General features: G+C 44.0%; 1 protein-coding gene across 1 annotated transcript in view; it reads left to right on the top strand.

Moving 5' to 3' along the window:
- TG (thyroglobulin) overlaps window positions 1-19,929 on the top strand; it is a 201,858-nt gene that overhangs the window by 164,810 nt on the left and 17,119 nt on the right. The window contains exons 44-45 of the mRNA XM_054017024.1: window positions 14,587-14,768; window positions 18,114-18,221. Coding sequence (XP_053872999.1) covers window positions 14,587-14,768; window positions 18,114-18,221 — 290 coding nt within the window. The remainder of the gene's footprint in view (window positions 1-14,586; window positions 14,769-18,113; window positions 18,222-19,929) is intronic.

The following is a 19,929-nucleotide window of genomic DNA, read 5'->3' as shown; positions in this document are numbered from 1 at the left end:
CATATTTACTTCCGGAACCATTTATGCAAGAGTATTAGTGCAGAGCAGTATATACAGAAGGACTAGAGTATTCTTCAGTAATTGTCCAGAACAACAAACAAAAATGTATAGTATACTGGAGCGTAACCACTGAGTTAATGGGAGTTTGGGTTGTGTATGAAATGGAGAAGTGGGCTCAGCAGTGCTATTGGCTAGGAGTCTTTAGAAGATCTGCTCTGACCTCTTGCGTTACCCAAGGCAACAGAACTTCAAACCGTCACTGTAACTCTTACTATCATTGCTACAGTGCTCTACCGTAATGATCCAAAACACCGAGGCTTGCTACCATGGGGCCCAGTGATAAAGTCCATTCTGGCCATTAATGCTGGATACCAACATATTTTTTAGTAAGGAATCTAAAACAGTAGGAAAGCTTTCAGGTGAGATTTAAAGAGAGCAGCAATGGGAGGAAGGGCTCTTGAGACACAAAGGGTTAAACTTTGCTCCTGTGCAGCGAGCCAGGCACTACTTAATTTTTGAAGAGGAAGGATAGTCCAGTGGTTAGGTCACTAGCTTAGCGCTTTGGAGACTTGGGTTTTAAGTCCCTGCTTTGCCCCAAACTTCCTGTGATAAGTCACTTAATCTTAGGCTACATCTACACTACAGGGGGGGGTCGATTTAAGATACGCAAATTCAGCTACGTGAATAGCGTAGCTGAATTCGACGTATCGCAGCCGACTTACCCCGCTGTGAGGACGGCGGCAAAATCGACCTCTGCGGCTTCCTGTCGACGGCACTTACTCCCACCTCTGCTGGTGGAGTAAGAGCGTCGATTCGGGGATTGATTGTTGCGTCCCGACGGGACGCGATAAATCGATCCCCGAGAGGTCGATTTCTACCCGCCGATTCAGGCGGGTAGTGTAGACCTAGCCTTACTCTGTGCCTTAGCCCCCATCTGTAAAATGGGGATAATAGCACTGCCCCATCTCACAGGGGTGTGGTGAGGATAAACACATTAAAGATGATGAGGTGCTCAGATACTGTGGTAATGGGGGGGCCATATAAATACCTGAGGCCTGGTCTGCACTAGAAATTAAGCTGGTTTACCTACATTGCTCAGAGATGTGAAAACCCCATAGCTCTGAGTGGCATAGTTAAGCAGACCTCACTTCCACCATAGACAACATAAGGCTGTTGGAAGAATTCTTCCATCGACCTGGCTATCGCTTCTCGGGGAAGTGGATTCCCTGCGCTGACAGAAGAACCCCTCCTGTTGGTGTAGGTAGTATTTATACTACATGCTCCAGTGGCGCAGCTGTGCCACTGTAGCATTTCAAGTGTAGACTAGCCCTAAAAGACAGGTAGAGACTTCAAAATAAGGCTTTAAGTGGAACCAAGGCCTATTGCTGTCTGTCTGCAAAGAGGTGAATTTCACCCATTGTGAAACAGTGCAAGAAAAGGGTAAACCCCAGTGCTGCCCAGTAGCTGGTGATGTAGCACAGGACATTTGTACATTCAGAAATAACAACCAAGGGTTTGACAGGAACCTCTGTTACGACAATTCTTAACAGAGACAAAGTGACTGTGTTGGTTCTCTTCAGGATATTTTTGCTTTTGCTTTGACATCATGTTTTCCTTTTGAATCCTTTAAAAGTGATTTTTAAAAAGGCAAGGGTCAAGGATGTAACAGCAACCACTGGAGTCAGCCCATAACGATCCCTGTGTTGTGATGGGGAATAAACCCTTGTAACCTTGGCCCAGCTCATGTGGATGGGGCCAGGAAATGAAGTCCTGTGTGTTACCACCACTTATGTGCATCCCACCTTAATTATAAACAGTCAGTGAAATCCCACTGTGTTGTCTCACAGAAGATTATGTGGCAAACCAGGGTGTTAATAACGGAGACAGCTGGAAGCTTCAAGATTTTTCTGATGTGCAGATGTTTTCTCTTTCCTGTTAAGTACTTACACAGAACTTGGGCTTCTGAGATGAGAATTTGGAAAGTCCTTGTAATTCCTCACTAGTAATAGTAGTACTAATTATAGTAATGCCACGGAAGCCCAACCAAGGACCAGGCCACTGTGCTAATCACTGTACAGGTATGTAATAAAGACAGTTCTGCCTCAGTGATTTCATGTTCTCCATGTTAGACAGGCTGCAGTTCAGTCCTTCCCTTTCATCTCCTTTGCCTCTTAATAACTGCTGATTATTCTCATCTGCTCTGGCTCTGTTTCTGCCCTCTCATATCCTAAGGCCTGGTCTACACTGGGGGGAGGGGAGGAAATCGATCTAAGTTACGCAACTTCAGCTACGTGAAGTCGACATACTTAGACCTACTTCACCGCGGTGTCTTCACTGCGATGAGTCGACTGCTGCCGCTCCCCCGTCGACTCTTCCTGCACCTCTTGCAGTGGTGGAGTACAGGAGTCGACGGGAGAGTGCTCGGGAGTCGATTTATCGCGTCTAGACTAGACGCGATAAATCGACCCCCGTTGGATCGATCACTGCCCACCGATCCAGTGGGTAGTGTAGACATACCCTTAGTTTCTTTCAAATGCTCTAGGTGCCAGTCTGTCTTGCAGGCATCCATTGTAGGGGTCGTGTTTGTGCAGCTTTGTGACACTATTAATGCTGATCTACCCACAGGTGGCTGCCATAAGAAAAGTTCCAGAAATAATAGCTGAATTTGAGAAGATGGGGCTTCCAAACTGTGCAGGGGCCATTGATGGCACCCATATCCCAATACTTTGCCCACCAAAAGGGGCCAAGTAGTTGTGAATCGAAAAGTTTATTATTCATTCATTCTGCAAGGCTTAGTGGACCACTGAGGCAGATTCGTGAATACCAACACGGGAAACCCTGGAAAAGTTCATAACACTATGGTACTGAGAAGATTGGGATTGTTCTTGAAGGGGGAAAGAAGGCACTTTATTCCCCAGTAACAATATGGTTCTCTACAGTGTGTCTGTCCAGTTTGTGTTTTGGCATTGCCGCTCCTAAATTGGCTCATGAAACCATACCCCAGCATCGGTGGGAATTCAGTTACAGAATCAGTAGCTGTAGAATGGTCATGGAGTGTGTGTTTGGTAGGCTGATATCTCATTGGCAGTGCCTGTGTCCCCATCTGGATGCCAATGTGGCAAATGCTGTTCATATTATCCTTATCTGCTGCACGCTCCTTAACATTTGGGAGGGTAAAGGGGAGTGCTTCCATCCTGAGTGGGCCCAGAACAAGTCTGGTTTACAAACCCTGTACCGGCCGCTGGATCCTGTCCATATGTACACAGGCAAGGGAAATCAGGGATTCCAAACGTGCACACTTCTCGGAACAGCACAGACACAGAGTGGGGTACTGAGGGACACCTTTAGAGCCCTGCAAATCCACAGCTATCCGCTTTATATCTGAGGCTCATTTTTGCGGATCAGATGCGGATACAGATTTTGTATCCATGCAGGGCTCTAGACACCTTCACCCCATAGGTGCTTGAACTACAGGTGCAGGAGGTGCTGCTGCACCCCCTTGCTTGAAGTGGTTTCCATCATATCCAGGGTTTACAGTTTGATTCAATGGCCCTTAGCACCTCCACTGTAAAAATTGTTCCAGCGCCCCTGCTTTGCACTCTGTGCAACTGCTGAAAAGCATGAGGGGACAATGGGCACACACTTGTGGGGGTTACACAGCTTTGTGAGGCACAGCAAGTTACAGCACTGTAAAGGGCTAGGGTAAACAGGCTCCCAGCGCTGTAAGCTAATCCCCTTGTGGAGGTGGAATACCTGCAGCGCTCTTCTTAAATCTTAAATGTGTGTCTTCTTGGAAGAAACTCTTAAGATCTCTGCCATTTGAACAGACTTTGCCTGCCTTGTCTTACTCCATTCATACCTTCTGACTGGTTGTGGAAGAGCCTGCCACCCTTGTAAACACTACTTGTCTTCCTTGCTGTTTTATGAATATGCAGTTAAATTCTATTATTGAAGTTCTTTGAAGTTTCGAGTGTAGCCACGGCCTGAGGTTTTTGTTCCCCTGTAGCTGAAGGTCACTAGCTGGTCCTTCCTGTGGCTATTCACACAAATTACAGATAAATCTAACAAGGCACCTCCCCTGGGTTAACACCTTTTGGGTTGGATTTGTGCTGCCGGGGTGGTGGCCGATTTGTCATGTGGACATTGTGCAATGCTTTTTTCCTAACTGTTCACACTTCCCTACAAATCTGTTATCAAGTGCACTCAATCTCTAACAATCTTTTCAACATTTGTTCTGCGGGGGTGCACTCGTGCCCATTCATTTTTATCCATTCTTCGTCAGCACTGCTAACTGCACTTAAAGGCTATTATGGATAATCACTACTAAGGTTGAATCTTGTCAAGGATTTGTAGGGGAGGAAGGGCTGTTCAATCACCGAGTAGTGGCTGGTGCCTGCCTCTGTTGTTACTTGCATTGTGTTTTGTTTTTCTGAATGTCAACCAAGCCTTGTTTATCTGCCCATTTTCTGGGCTAGAGACAAGGTGGGTGAGGTAATAGCTTTTATTGGACCAACTTCTGTTGGTGATTACCTCATCCACCTTGTCTCTCTGATATCCTGGGACTGACACAGCTACTGGGACTGACACGGCTACATCAACACTGCTTTGTGTGCACTGTGTTGTGAGTTCTGGTACGTTTAGAACTAGCAGTGCTTTCTGTGAGCACATAACTGCACTTTCCCCATCCCTCCCATGTATCCTTGGGACTTCAGATATTTCTTAACCTGGAGATTGTCTTCACATACAGTGAAGCTGTGCCACTTTAGCGCTTCAGCGAAGACACTACTGGAGCTGCTCCCGTCGGCATAGTTACTCCACAGGATTATGAGGCGCTCAGCTATTGTAGTAATGGGGGCCATATAAATACCCGAGACCTGGTCTGCACTAGAAAATTAAGTTGGTTTATCTACGTTGCTCAGGGATGTGAAAAACCCACAACTCTGAGCAGCATAGTTAAGCCGACTTTACCCCAGTGTGGACAGCACTAGGTCGGTGGAAGAATTTTTCTGTCAACCTAGGTACCTCTTCTTGGGGAAATGGATTCCCTACGCTGACGGAAAAAACTCTCATAGAATCATAGAATATTAAGGTTGGAAGGGACCTCAGGAGGTCATCTAGTCCAACCCACTGCTCAAAGCAGGACCAATTCCCAACTAAATCATCCCAGCCAGGGCTTTGTCAAGCCTGACCTTAAAAACCTCTAAGGAAGGAGATTCCACCACCTCCCTAGGTAACCCTAAACCTCCCCAACTGCAACTTGAGACCATTACTCCTTGTTCTCTCATCAGATACCACTGAGAACAGTCTAGATCCATCCTCTTTGGAACCTCCTTTCAGGTAGTTGAAAGCAGTTATCAAATCCCCCCTCATTCTTTTCTTCTGCAGACTAAACAATCCCAGTTCCCTCAGCCTCTCCTCATAAGTCATGTGCTCCAGCCCCCTAATCATTTTTGTTGCCCTCCGTTGGACTCTTTCCAATTTTCCCACATCCTTCTTGTAGTGTGGGGCCCAAAACTGAACACAGTACTCCAGATGAGGCCTCACCAATGTCAAATAGAGGGGAATGATCACGTCCCTCGATCTGCTGGCAATGCTCCTACTTATACAGCCCAAAATGCCGTTAGCCTTCTTGGCAACAAGGGCACACGGTTGACTCATATCCAGCTTCTCATCCACTGTAACCCCTAGGTCCTTTTCTGCAGAACTGCTTCCTAGCCATTTGGTCCCTAGTCTGTAACAGTGCATGGGATTCTTCCGTCCTAAGTGCAGGACTCTGAACTTGTCCTTGTTGAACCTCATCAGGTTTCTTTTGGCCCAGTCCTCTAATTTGTCTAGGTCCATCTGTATCCTATCCCTACCCTCCAGCATATCTACCACTCCTCCCAGTTTAGTGTCATCTGCAAACTTGCTGAGAGTGCAATCCACGCCATCCTCCAGATCATTAATGAAGTTATTGAACAAAACCGGCCCCAGGACTGACCCCTGGGGCACTCCACTTGAAACTGGCTGCCAACTAGACATGGAGCCGTTGATCACTACTGGTTGAGCCCGATGATCTAGCCAGCTTTCTATCCACCTTGTAGTCAATTCATCCAGTCCATACTTCTTTAACTTGGTGGCAAGAATACTGTGGGAGACCATATCAAAAGCTTTGCTAAAGTCAAGGAATAACATATCCACTGCTTTCCCCTCATCCACAGAGTCAATTATCTCCTCATAGAAGGCAATTAGGTTAGTCAGGCACAACTTGCCCTTGGTGAATCCATGCTGACTGTTCCTGATCACTTTCCTCTCCTCTAAGTGCTTCAGAATTGATTCCTTGAGGACCTGCTCCATGATTTTTCCAGGGACTGAGGTGAGGCTGACTGGCCTGTAGTTCCCCGGATCCTCCTTCTTCCCTTTTTTAAAGATGGGCACTACATTAGCCTTTTTCCAGTCATCCGGGACCTCCCCCGATCGCCATGAGTTTTCAAAGATGATGGCCAATGGCTCTGCAATCACATCCGCCAACTCCTTTAGCATCCTTGGATGCAGCGCATCCGGCCCCATGGACTTGTGCTCATCCAATTTTTCTAAATAGTCCCGAACCACTTCTTTCTCCACAGAGGGCTGGTCACCTTCTCCCCATACTGTGCTGCCCAGTGCAGCAGTCTGGGAGCTGACCTTGTTCGTGAAGACAGAGGCAAAAAAATCATTGAGTACATTAGCTTTTTCCACATCCTCTGTTACTAGGTGCCTCCCTCATTCAGTAAGGGGCCCACATTTTCCTTGACTTTCTTCTTGTTGCTAACATACCTGAAGAAACCCTTCTTGTTACTCTTAACATCTCTTGCTAGCTGCAACTCCAAGTGTGATTTGGCCTTCCTGATTTCACTCCTGCATGCCTGAGCAATATTTTTATACTCCTCCCTGGTCATTTGTCCAATCTTCCACTTCTTGTAAGCTGCTTTTTTGCGTTTAAGGTCAGCAAGGATTTCACTTTAAGCCAAGCTGGTCGCCTGCCATATTTACTGTTCTTTCTACACATTGGGATGTTTTTTTTTTCTGCAACCTCAATAAGGATTCTTTAAAATACAGCCAGCTCTCCTGGACTCCTTTCCCTCTCATGTTATTCTCCCAGGGGATCCTGCCCATCAGTTCCCTGAGGGAGTCAAAGTCTGCTTTTCTGAAGTCCAGGGTCCATATTCTGCTGCTCTCCTTTCTTCCTTGTGTCAGGATCCTGAACTCGACCATCTCTTGGTCACTGCCTCCCAGGTTCCCATCCACTTTTGCTTCCCCTACTAATTCTTCCCGGTTTGTGAGCAGCAGATCTAGAAGAGCTCTGCCCCTAGTAGTTCCTCCAGCACTTGCACCAGGAAATTGGCCCCCACACTTTCCAAAAACTTCCTGGGTTGTCTGTGCACCGCTGTATTGCTCTCTCAGCAGATATCAGGGTGATTAGAGTCTCCCATGAGAACCAGGGCCTGCGATCTAGTAACTTCTGCTAGTTGCCGGAAGAAAGCCTCGTCCACCTCATCCCCGTGGTCTGGTGGTCTATAGCAGACTCCCACCACAACATCACCCTTGTTGCTCACACTTCTAAACTTAATCCAGAGACTCTCAGGTTTTTCTGCAGTTTCATACCGGAGCTCTGAGCAGTCATACTGCTCTCTTACATACAATGCAACTCCCCCACCTTTTCTGCCCTGCCTGTCCTTCCTGAACAGTTTATATCCATCCATGACAGTACTCCAGTCATGTGAGTTATCCCACCAAGTTTCTGTTATTCCAGTGACATCCTAGTTCCTTGACTGTGCCAGGACTTCCAGTTCTCCCTGCTTGTTTCCCAGGCTTCTTGCATTTGTGTATAGGCACTTAAGATAACTCGCTGATTGTCCTGCTTTCTCAGTCTGAGACAGGAGTCCTCCCCTCTTGCACTCTCCTGCTTGTGCTTCCTCCCGGTATCCCATTTCCCCACTTACCTCAGGGCTTTGGTCTCCTTCCCCCAGTGAACCTCGTTTAAAGCCCTCCTCACTAGGTTAGCCAGCCTGCTTGCTCTCCTGTCAGCGTAGGTAGTCAGTGTTTACACTGATGCACTACAGAAGCACAGCAGTGCCACTGTAGCATTTCAAGTGTAGACAAGCCCTAAAATAGATAGAGACCTCCAAATAGGGCTTAAGTGGAACAAGGCCTGTTGCTGTTTGTGAATTTCACCCATTATGAGACAGTGCAAAAAAAGGGTAAACCACAGTGCTTCCCCAATAGCAGGCGTTGTAACATAGGATATTTGTACATGTCAGCTCTTGGGAAATATTTATCACAGAGTTCTGTACCCCAGGCAGTAGTTCTCAACCTATTTACCACTGAGGCACATATGCAGCTCTCTGTGTTATGTGGGCTGCATCTACACAATACATACAGTACCTGTGTGGACTTGAGGATGTCATATAGGCCGCAGCTGTGTGCTGATTGGGCCACGATTTGAGAACTACACTGGTGGTGGGGGTGGTATTTGTGATTTCTTTCCACTAGTGCCCACAATGCACAAGGTGCTTTCCAATCATAAAAGGAGGCATGGTCCTTATTCTGAAGAGCTCACAATGTAAGGGCTAGATTTTGACTAGTGCCAGCAAGGCTGCCCAGAGCAATATACAGAAATAAGGTCTTCCCCCAGTGCACTGGTTCAGCCGTGGCAGTGATACCTTGATCAAGGTGGAGGTATTTAGGGGGAGGGCAGAGGCTGTGCACCTGGTTTTTCCTTCCCCTCCTTTTTAGTCAGTTGTTGAGAAAATGGTGGAGAGGAGGTGGAGCCATGGCCCCATCTCCCCAGGCACTGGCCAGTGAGTGCGTTGAAGAAACCTAATAACTCCCTCAAGCAGAGAAAGTCCGAACAAGATCCAATAGCTGGAAGTTAAAGCCAGACAAATTCAGATTAGAAATAAGGCAACATTTTTAACAGTGGGGGGTGAATAACAATTGGAACAGACTGCCAAGGGAAGCGGTGGATTCCACATATATTGAAGTCTAAGATCAAGACTTAGATGCCTTTTGGATGATATGTTTTAGTCAAACACAAGTTAGTAGTCTCAATAAAGGGGAAAGTGGGTGAAACTCTACAGCCTGTGATACACAGGAGTTAGCTCCTCATACCTACGTCTGTCAGTGATGTGAAAAAAACACATCCCTGACTGAAATAGCTATGCTGACCTGACCCCTAGTGTAGATGCAGCTACATCGATAGAAGACAGCTTCCATCAATGTAGGGTAGCCATTGTCACTTGCGGGGGTGTAAGCTCTCTCTACGCTGTGGGGTTATGCCAGCATAGCTATGGCAACATGTAGCTATGCCAATATAGTCCCCGTAGTGTAGACATACCCTCAGACTAGATGATCTAAGGTCCTTTATGGTCTTAAAGTCTAATGCATTGTGTGTGCGTGTGTACACACAGTGTGTTTAGTACACAGTAGAGAGAACATGGATTGCAAGGAGGGATGCGTACCCATGGTGGGAGTTTGAATTCTGTTTAGTTGGTGGACTAAGGTTTTGGCTTTTTCTGTCTTTTCTCTGCTGGTACACCCACCCTAGTACAGACCCAGGCTGTCTTGCACAGCCAGGAAATGGTGGGTGGGTAAAAGGATGGATGGAAAGAAAGTTAGCAATATTATGCATTTATCCCATATATGCAGTCTGAGCTGTGCAGGCGGTCCCATACACCCACAGCATCTGCAGTCAGTGGGGCTTCTCAAGAGCACAGGACCTCACCTGCATGGAACCCATTGCGGGAGTTTGTAACTGTAATGACCTCAGGGGGAAAACCTGCTATTGAGCTCTGTCTGTGATGAGAATTGACTCTTTAATTCCAACTCTTTATTTCATCTCCTAACTAGCTTGAATCTGTGACAGAGTTGTGCTGAGCTTCTCACCTCTTGCCTAGCAAGTTTTCTTAATAGTCTCCTGTGAGGGACTTAGTCAAAAGCCATTTGAAAAACTAAAAAGAAGAACAGGAGTACTTGTGGCACCTTAGAGACTAACAAATTTATTAGAGCATAAGCTTTCGTGGACTACAGCCCACTTCTTCGGATGCATATAGAATGGAACATATAATGAGGAGATATATATACACACATACAGAGAGCATAAACAGGTGGGAGTTGTCTTACTAACTCTGAGAGGCCAATTAATTAAGAAAAAAAAAAAAAAAAAGTTTTTTTTTTTTTTTTTTTTTTTTTCTTAATTAATTGGCCTCTCAGAGTTAGTAAGACAACTCCCACCTGTTTATGCTCTCTGTATGTGTGTATATATATCTCCTCATTATATGTTCCATTCTATATGCATCCGAAGAAGTGGGCTGTAGTCCACGAAAGCTTATGCTCTAATAAATTTGTTAGTCTCTAAGGTGCCACAAGTACTCCTGTTCTTCTTTTTGCGGATACAGACTAACACGGCTGTTACTCTGAAACTTGAAAAACTAAAATCACTATATACACTTGTTCCCCTTATCCACTCTGTTTGAGGGCTAACTCTTAACACTATTCTAACACATTGGAGAGGTACCAGTTAGCCTTACAGAAGATGTGCTGGTTTGTCTCTACCATATGCTACTGAGTTAGGTGCTTTATAATATACTGGGCCACATTCATTGGCATGCTAGAGTTTTGCTCCCACAATGAAAGGAACTGTAAACTGAGGGTGACAGTCAGTTAAGCCACGTTTATGACTGCTTCTTGTCACCAAAACAGTGCAAAGCAACATAGCACTGAACCTGGCCCATTGTTTTTCAGGATTTTCTTACCTAGTTTTTTTATAATACTGAAGAAAGGCCCACGAGTCTATAACTCCTGAGCTGGGTAAACCGTAGCTCTGAAAGAGTTTGTAGAATGTAGATTATTTGACATAGGCTGCAGTTCTTTCTATCAATCTACTACTATCTATTATGTTAAGCCCTCTTTGGAAAATGTTTCCTATTAGAGCTGATTGAAAATTTTCAAGTGGAAAATTGTTCTGTGGGAATATGCTGAGCAGATGATTGAAATGTTTTGTGGGAATGTATCAACTTCATTGAAATTTTCACTGAGAAATTATTTAAAAGTTTCATTTCAATAAGGCCAAACATTTCATTTTGACTTTATCATTCTGATTCTTTATAATATAATATAGTCAAAACGATGAGGTCGAAAGAAAATATTTCAGAATATTTGGTTTTGTGAAAAATTCAACTTTTCAATTCAGGACAAAACCAAATTTCAAAATCTCAGAATTTCCAAGGAGACAGAAATTCCATTTTTCAGCCAGCTCTGTTCCCATGGTGATAGGCTGACTCACAAGACCCTAGTGACTCAATTTTATGATCTGACTGCTGAGAAAGGGCACCAAAATTCTTAGGACACTTTTGGGGTGACAAAAATTGTAATCCAAGCACTGTAAAGTGTTCTTCTAAGTGAATGAGCCTCATGTTTCATCATTCCCTTAGCATCTGTGGCAGCTGTTGAATAATATAATGTGTCTGTGATGGGTTGAATCACAGAAAACCCCTTGGGAACTGCCAACTGATGTGCTGAGACTACCTCTGCCCCTGCTTTCCCTGCCAGATTGGGACTTCAGAGCCCTGCCTGATTGCCAGACACGCTTGCCGGTTACAAACACAGACCCAGGTCTGAACCATCTCCCACAAACTGCAGGCTTAACTGAAAGCAGCGTAAGAAGTGTTCCTGTCTCTAACAGTCAGATGCCCAACTCCCAATGGGATCCAAACCACAAATAAATCCATTTTATCCTGTATAAAGCATAGACAGGGTAAACTCATAAATTGTTCACCCTCTATAACACTGACAGAGAGATATGCACAGCTGTTTGCCCCACCCCACCCCAGGTATTAATACATACTCTGGTTTAATTAATAAGTAAAAAAGTGATTTTATTAAATACAGAAAGTAGGATTTAAGTGGTTCCAAGTAATAACAGACAGAACAAAGTGAATTACCAAGCAAAATAAAATAAAACATGCAAGTCTAAACCTAATACTGTAAGAAAACTGAATACAGATAAAACCTCACTCTCGGAGGTGTTCCAGTAAGCTTCCTTTTACAGACTAGTCTCCTTCTAGTCTGGGTCCAGCAATCACACACACACCCTGGTTACTGTCCTTTGTTCCAGTTTCTTTCAGGTATCCTTTGGGGGTGGAGAGGCTATCTCTTGAGCCAGCTGAAGACAAAATGGAGGGGTCTCCCAGGTGTTTAAATAGACTTTCTCTTGTGGGTGGACACCCCTCCCTCCCCCTGTGTAGAATCCCAGCTACAAGATGGAGTTTTGCAGTCACAGGGGCAAGTCACATGTCCATGCATGACTCAGAACTTACAGGTAGCAGCCATGGTTCACATGCTACTTTTAGCATCTTCAAGTAGACTTCTTATGTGGATTGGAGCCTTCCAAGATCCATTGTCTGTTAAGTGTTTCTTAACTTGCACATTCCTTTCTCAAGAAGCTGACCAAATACTTTACTAAGGCTACTTAAAATCAAGCAATACAGAGCCAATATTCATAACTTCTAATACAAAAATGATATATGCATACAAATAGAAGGAATGTATTCAGTAGATCATAACCTTTACAGAGATATGTTACATGGCATATGTAGCATAAAACATATTCCAGTTATGTCATATATACATTCATAAGCATATTTCCATAAAGCCTTATGGGGTGCAACATCAGACTGTCCATCACTAAATATAAAATTAAAACATGCAATAAGGACTAGATCATGCAAGGTGTTCAGCAATTAGCAGGACTGGGCACTATCTATAAAAGATTATCCTCTTTACCCCACTCCTCCCTTTCTAAATTGCTCAAATCCATCAGCTCCAATTCTTCAATGGAAGAGGCCACTAGATCATTAGAAATGCAGTGATGCAGCAAGCCCCTAAAGAACTGATCTTCCGTGGATGTGAACAGAAAGACGGCTACTGACTTCAATGGGCTTTGAATCAGTTCCTTAGTGATAATGTTTCAGTTTCTTGCTGAAAAATGTGCACTTATGTACACCATTAATGCTCACTCAGTGAAATGGAAACAAATTAGATGACAGAATCTCCTAAAAATAAGAAAAAAAGAGGGAAAGAAACCAAGCTGCACTGAAATTGTGCAACTAACAGGGCACATTACTCCTCTTTCACTTTTCTTTGTGTTTTATCCCATCACCTACCCATTATCTATGGACCTTTCAGATCCCATGATAACGGTCATTGAAAACTGGACTGGAAAGAACACTAGAATGAGTAATAAGGACCATCCTATGATGGCAACAGGGGATGGATTTTGTGTCTTGAGACTTTTTTTCCCATCTCTAATTTCTATGAATCTATTGAGAAAGCAATTATTCCTTCTGTAGCTTTTGGTACATTCTATGCAGGGTAGTGGAAAGATTTTTTGAGTTGTTTGAGGAAAAACAGATGCAGGTCAACAAAATAAAATATTCAGTAGAAGTATCTATAGTAATTTGACTGGGCAGATTTAGATCTGTTTTGTTTCAGGAGGGCCAGTCATGATGATAAAGACATCATGCTTATTAGATGTTTCTATCTGAAATGTTTTAAAAATATCTTACCAAATTTCATCCCCCATGCACCTGTGCAAGTGTCTCCTGCAGACAGGAAATCTCGTTTCAAGCTTTTAAAGAAGTCGCTCTGTTTCCAAACCTGGAATCAACTCTGCCATTTAAAAACAGAATGTGAAAGCTCTAAAAGGATAACAGATAACATCCCTAAATAACAGAGATGTCAAAAACCTCCAGGACTTGTTGGCTCCATCAAGAACAGGGGCGGGAAACTGGGCATGGCATGAGACAGCTCTCTGCATGCCGATCTCTGGATTCCCATAGAAACAGAAGTCTTTTTGCCTTGGCCCTGTCTCCTCCACCCCTCCTTACTCCTGTGGTCACATGTGGGCACCCTCTGACTTTACACCAGCTGAAGTTATGCCCTGTGGTCTCTTTCGTATAACTGAAGTTTGATCCCCCATTTTCTTTGGGCTATATTGACTCCCCCTGGAAGAAGCCATGAGAGGGCTTCCCAGCAGAGAGCTTCCCAGCATGATGGGGAGGGCTTGGAGGATTGTGAAATGTGAAAGTTGCACTCTCTTGCATCCTTGTAGATCTCAGACATCTGTGGGGAAGGGATTTCCCCTCTATCCTGGAACCGCCCCTCACCTTGGCAGTGTAGCTCCTAGTGCAGCTGCACTGCTAATGGCTGGGTCCCCCATGGCTTCTTTGTAGTAGCCATGAAGAGGACTCAGAGGGAGGTAATGCAGCTCCAAGCTGAATTACCTGCCGCGTCTATTTTCAGATGCAAATCTAAGGACTATGCAGCAGAGAGCAGCATCCCCCTACTGCATCCTTCCCGTAAACCCCCACAGAGCCTCAGCAGAGGGGCATCTTTGTATGATAATGGCAGGGGTTGGAGACAGCACTCTGCCTTCCCATGGGAGTTCATCAGCATGAAGAGTGCTGTCTCCCCATGTGATTCTGCAGAGGGTGGTTTGAGTCTATGTACAGGGCATTCTATGGAATGTTGAACTTTCGTTTTTAAAAAAGACCCTGATTTTGCTCTTAGAAATTCGAAGAAAGTCAAGGACGAGTCAATAGCAAAACAGCCTTTTATCAGGCTCTGCAAAATTCCCTCGGAGGAGAGGACTCCAATTCCTTCATTGAAGATGCAGCTGCCTGGTACTATTCCCTCCAGCACTCGACTGCCGATTATGCATCATTTTCCCGGGCTTTGGAGAACGCCACACGGTAAGAAATTCATTTTAGGATTCTGTTGTGTGATTTGGGGTAAAACAGGTTTGGGTTTTCATCATTGTCAAATACATACTCAGATACTATGGTGGTGAGGACCTTACAAGCACCTGCATCGAGAGATGGGAAAAGGAGGCTGTAGGATTTGGCTGGCTGTTTGGGGTTCTTTTTTCTTTTTCTTTATTTTAAATCTTCTAATAGCCATGCACTGTTAGTAAAAGGAGGGAGATGAAATGGTTTTGGTGCCCTTTTGAAAATGGGTTTTCCACATCAGGTGCATTTTGGAGTAAAAAAAATATTGAGACCAAAAAGGTTACCGGACAGTATTTGTCTAGGTACCTTTTGCTATTAAAAATGATTTGGTTGCAAGAAGGCATTTTCTCACCCAGGTGATCCTCATTACAGCATGACAGTTCCTGGGCCACATTTTTCAAAGATAGGTGACTAAAGTTTGCCACCAGCATGCACAATTTGATACCTAAATAACTGGCCTGATTTTCAGAGGTTTGGAGCACCTTACAGCAGCTCTTGAAGGAACTAGACAAGTCCAAAAACTTTGAAAACTGGTAACTTTTATTTAGGTGGCTGAGTGTGGATTTAGATGCCTACAACGTTCAGAGAGTCAGATTTCAAAATGTTGGCCTTTGCACTCACATGTATGTTATCAAAGTGTAAAAATATAGTTTATCCTTTCTGGAAAGTGCTCCACAAATGGCTCTCCTAAGTAAAACAATGGGATCTGCATACACAGAAGACTTGCAGGTTTGGGCATTAACTAATTGTCACACCACCTCTGTGTATTATTGATCCCATTCCACAGACAGCTAAACTGAGGCAGAGAAAGCCTTTGAGCTTGATGCTTCATTTCCTGGCACCTTGTGTAGTCATTTACACCAGTGCACAGTGACTGTAAAATGCCAATCTCCTAAATTAGTGCACTAATACTTCCTGGCTCCCTCCGTGCACCTTCTCCTCCACTGCACCCCTGCAAAGGTGGCTAAAATCTGGCCCTTCATGATTAGAAAGCCTTCCTCTTTGCAGAAACTACTCTTTGCTATCTTTGGTTAGCATACAGGCAGGATCGTCCTTACCCATACGCAAAGTACGCAGCTGCACAGGGCACCAGGAAATTCGGGGCACCAAATTTCCTGGTACCCTGCGCAGCTGCGTGCTGCTCCAGCCCCTGCTCTGCCCCTCACACTTCCTTTTTGGGTCAGGATCCCTACAATTACAACACCCTGAAATTTCAGATTTAAATAGCTGAAATCATGAAATTTACAATTTTAAAAATCCTATGACTGTGAAATTGACTAAAACAGACCGTGAATTTGGTAGGGCCCTAGCTATAAACATTAAACAAGGCCCAGAGCACCCACCATTAGAGGTGGATATTATTATCCACATTTATCAGATGAGTAAATTGATTCACAGAGATAAGTGAGTTGCCCAAACTCATACAGTGAGTAAGTAGAAGGACCCGTAACAGAACCCAGGTCACCAAAATTCATATCCCTTGTTTTAACCACTAGACAACACTTCCACCCTAATATTTACTCCAGGCTATAGCAGATATTTCAGAGACGAGAAGGTGGTGATACATAACTTATAAATACTGAAGATGGCTAGATAGGGAAGAAGAAGGGTTTAAAAAATAATTGGGTAAATATATAAACCCAGACCAGTTTCATGTTATGGGGCTATCATTTTTCAGTCAAGTTCTAGTGGGGTCATAGACCATGAGAAAGAAGCTTAAGTGGTTAAGTTGTAACCCACGTGCCCTATGTATTACAATTTAGGAGTATTTCTGGGTTTTGGTTTTGGTTTTAATTTGCTTTGGTAATATTCTTAGATATTTTTTCTGGGTTTAAATTGTTTCACCGTTTTTTTTTCTATACAGTATTTTCTGAGCTATAAGAAGATACACAAAACCACACGTACTCTCCGTGCTATTTGTTCCTATTCTTAAAATACACAAGGAAACTTTTTTTCAATTATGCAAGCTTCTTCTGTTCCTAGAGTCATAATAGGTGTTTGCAGAGATGCACAGGTTTTAAAGTGTTGCAGTATCTCATTTTTGTTTTTTTAAATTTCCCTAGAATATTTGACTCCTTTCCCTGCTCCTCCTGCACAGAATTTAGCTTTTAATGGCCAGTTGATTTCAGAATCTTCCTTCAGAATGAATGGTCTCAAAGTGATGTAGCTCCTGATATTTCAAAGACCATCCGCTCTGATAAAACCTCATGCTTATAGATTTACAAAGAATAGTGGCTTTAGTTTTCGATGGGTGTTGCCTACCGTAACTCCTACAGAGAGTTGTGGTCAGTCAGACCATGTCTTTGTGGTTTCTGAGCTGAGGTTCTGTGAACTTAAAATAAATTTTGGTCAACTAAAATAGCTGCCCTAGGGAGGGGCCGTGTAGTTGAAATGCTTAAATAAAGAAATTAATTGTTGTGGTCCTCTTACATATTCTTTCCCCTCACCACTCACTTATGGCAGTTCCTATAAAAGCTCTTTGTAGCAGCAAGGGTAGCATATTCACTGCAATGAACAAGAATTGAAATCTCCGACTTTCATCCATGTATACATATATATGTAGATCTGGATGTATACACACACATAATGTCTTGTGTGAAGTCTTTGTGCATATAATACAAGTGTGTGGTGGTGATTTCTATTTGATAAATTTCCGATCCATGTGGCAAATTAGATTTGTCATGTAACTGGAATCACTTTACCCTTTACTCTGCCCACACAGCCATCTCTCCCAGACAACTGCTTATCCTATTCCATATCCCCAAGCAGTGTCAAATGGATGCCTTTTAAGACATGCCAAATAAATGTTCCTTTTCTTCTCCCAAACGCAGAAGTTCCCTCCAAAATTACACAGATCCGCGATCCAGAATGGGCGATATTCAGCCTTAATCAATGAGCTATTTAAGTGCTTTCACAAAATGTCACTGAATACATATTTTGCAAACCACTGGAGCAAGAAGTATGAGATCTATACCATTAGAAAGCCAGGAATCAGTGAGAGAATGCTTCCTAGGCCTGCAATATTTTAAATATGCAACATTATTATGCATGGAAAAGCATAATTTAGAGCATAATTTTTTTGAGCTTTCTAAACAACATTGGCTATAATTGCCCTTTCCTTCTCCCTGTGGAGCGTGGGTGTGCAAAGGGGATCTGGCTCACTCCACTAGGGAGAAAGGCAAGTATAGGAGCCATTCTGGGAGACATGAGGAAGCCTGCAGTCAAAAATAGAAAGATTATTTAAAGTCTTTTCTAGTTACGTAATAATTGTTTCCATATGAGAATATTCTCTTCTTTGCATCTTTTCAGTGACCACTTTATCACCTGTCCCATTATCAGCATGGCCAAGGACTGGGCTGATAACTCCAGAGGGAATGTCTTCATGTACCATGTGCCTGTGAGCTCCTCTCAGAGCAGGTAAGATCTGTCTTACCTTGTTGTTTGGATGTGGAGTTTGTGAAACCAAAACCAGGGTAGTCTGGTCTGGTTTTGTCTCTGCTCTACATTGGACAAGTCACTGGACCAGCTTTTCCTTCTTTACATGGTACTGGGCATAAGTCATCCATGGTCAATAGACTTTTTTTTTTTTTTTTTTTTTTTTTTTTTAAAAGGATGATGATTCTTGATAAAGCACAAAAGGGAAAGGGGTAGAATTTTGAGATGCACTCAGCATTGGTTTAAGACCGCTCCTGTTGAAGTCAATGGAGCTTTACCATTGACTGTTTGCCCAACGATCAGAAGCTTAATGATGACCTTCCGACTAGAGAGGATGGATGATCAGGTTAAAGCACTGGGCTGGGACTCAGGAGATCTAGCTTCATTTTCCAGCTCTGCCACAGATAACCTGTGTGACCTTGGGCAGGTCACTGCACCAGACTCTGGGCCCTGAACCAGTCCTGTCCACCTCTCTGGTAGCACTGACAGGCCACAAAGGAACTTCAGTGGTCCCTGGAAAACTTCCCCAGTGCAGGAGCACGGTAGGACCGCTTTGTGCTGCGGCCATTCTTGGTTGCAGAGCAGTCCCATGGCAGCAGTGGCAAGACTGCCATAAGTTAGAGCAGCCTTCTGGGATGCTATAATTCAACCAGCGTTTGCATTAGTTCCCAGAGCAAGCAAAACCTGTGTGGTGTGATGGTCACTTAAAGCCATCTTTCTCCTCTGCGCCTTGGCTGCACCTTCCGAGAGTTCACTGGGAAAGTTACTCACATACATGAGTGTTTGCAAGATCAGGGCCTAAGCCAAGCATGTCTGACTTTCGCATGAGGGGGTTCCTTTTTGTGACTCTAGGGGGTTACTCACATTATGTGGAGAAGCAGCATCAAGTTTTAAAAGAAAGGGTTAAAACTCCAGCTAGAAACAGCTTCTCAAACAATTTTTTTAATAGTTTTGATAAGTACCGAAGCCCAAACCCCTAATTCTATTGGGCTGCAAGTATCCTCTTCCATAGTGGATAACTGCAGATTACGAAGGTTAATCAGCTTTTACTTGTTTTATCTGGAGATTTTCAAACTCGTTTAAACATGTCTCTCCAGAGAAGTCAAGGCTGGGCAGCTTAGTTTCCAGCTAGCGGTTGGGGCTTTTCACTGCCATGAGAAGCATCTGGTTCCTTCCTTCCCAGGCCAGAAGTGTCAGAGAGTCAGTAAAGGCAACATCTCGCATCATTGCTAATAAAGACTTTGACTGAGCAAAGCACTTAAGCAGATACTTACCCTTAAGCACATGCTTATAGTGCATTCTTGAATTGGGGCCATAGTGTTTCTACAGCAATTTTCTCTCTCCATGTCCTCCATTCACCTGGTCCAATAGTGTCTTTTAATTAATGTCTAGCGTTGTGGCTAGAGCTCTCTTTTCCCAGTGTCTCCCTGAAGAGATGGGATGGCTGAATGGGTAGAGGTTTTGTTTTGGTGAGTCGGGAGGGCGTTTTAGCTGAAGTTGGGCTACAAGCTGTGAATAAATTTGTTTCCGATTGCATGGCAGAGAGCGTTTTAAAACTAACTGAGATCTGGGCTACAGAAGATGACACTGTGATGCTGTAGCAGATATGGTCACTTTATTTAAAGCAGAGAAGAGTTGACTCCTTGGGGAGCCGTCATTTCATCGGGAACTCCTGCAGGAACAGTCACAC

The sequence above is a fragment of the Malaclemys terrapin genome, chromosome 2, assembly GCF_027887155.1.
Source record: "Malaclemys terrapin pileata isolate rMalTer1 chromosome 2, rMalTer1.hap1, whole genome shotgun sequence".
Classification (NCBI taxonomy): domain Eukaryota; kingdom Metazoa; phylum Chordata; order Testudines; family Emydidae; genus Malaclemys; species Malaclemys terrapin.
Note: the sequence above shows the minus strand (reverse complement) of the source record. Positions and strands in the feature narration are given on the sequence as shown.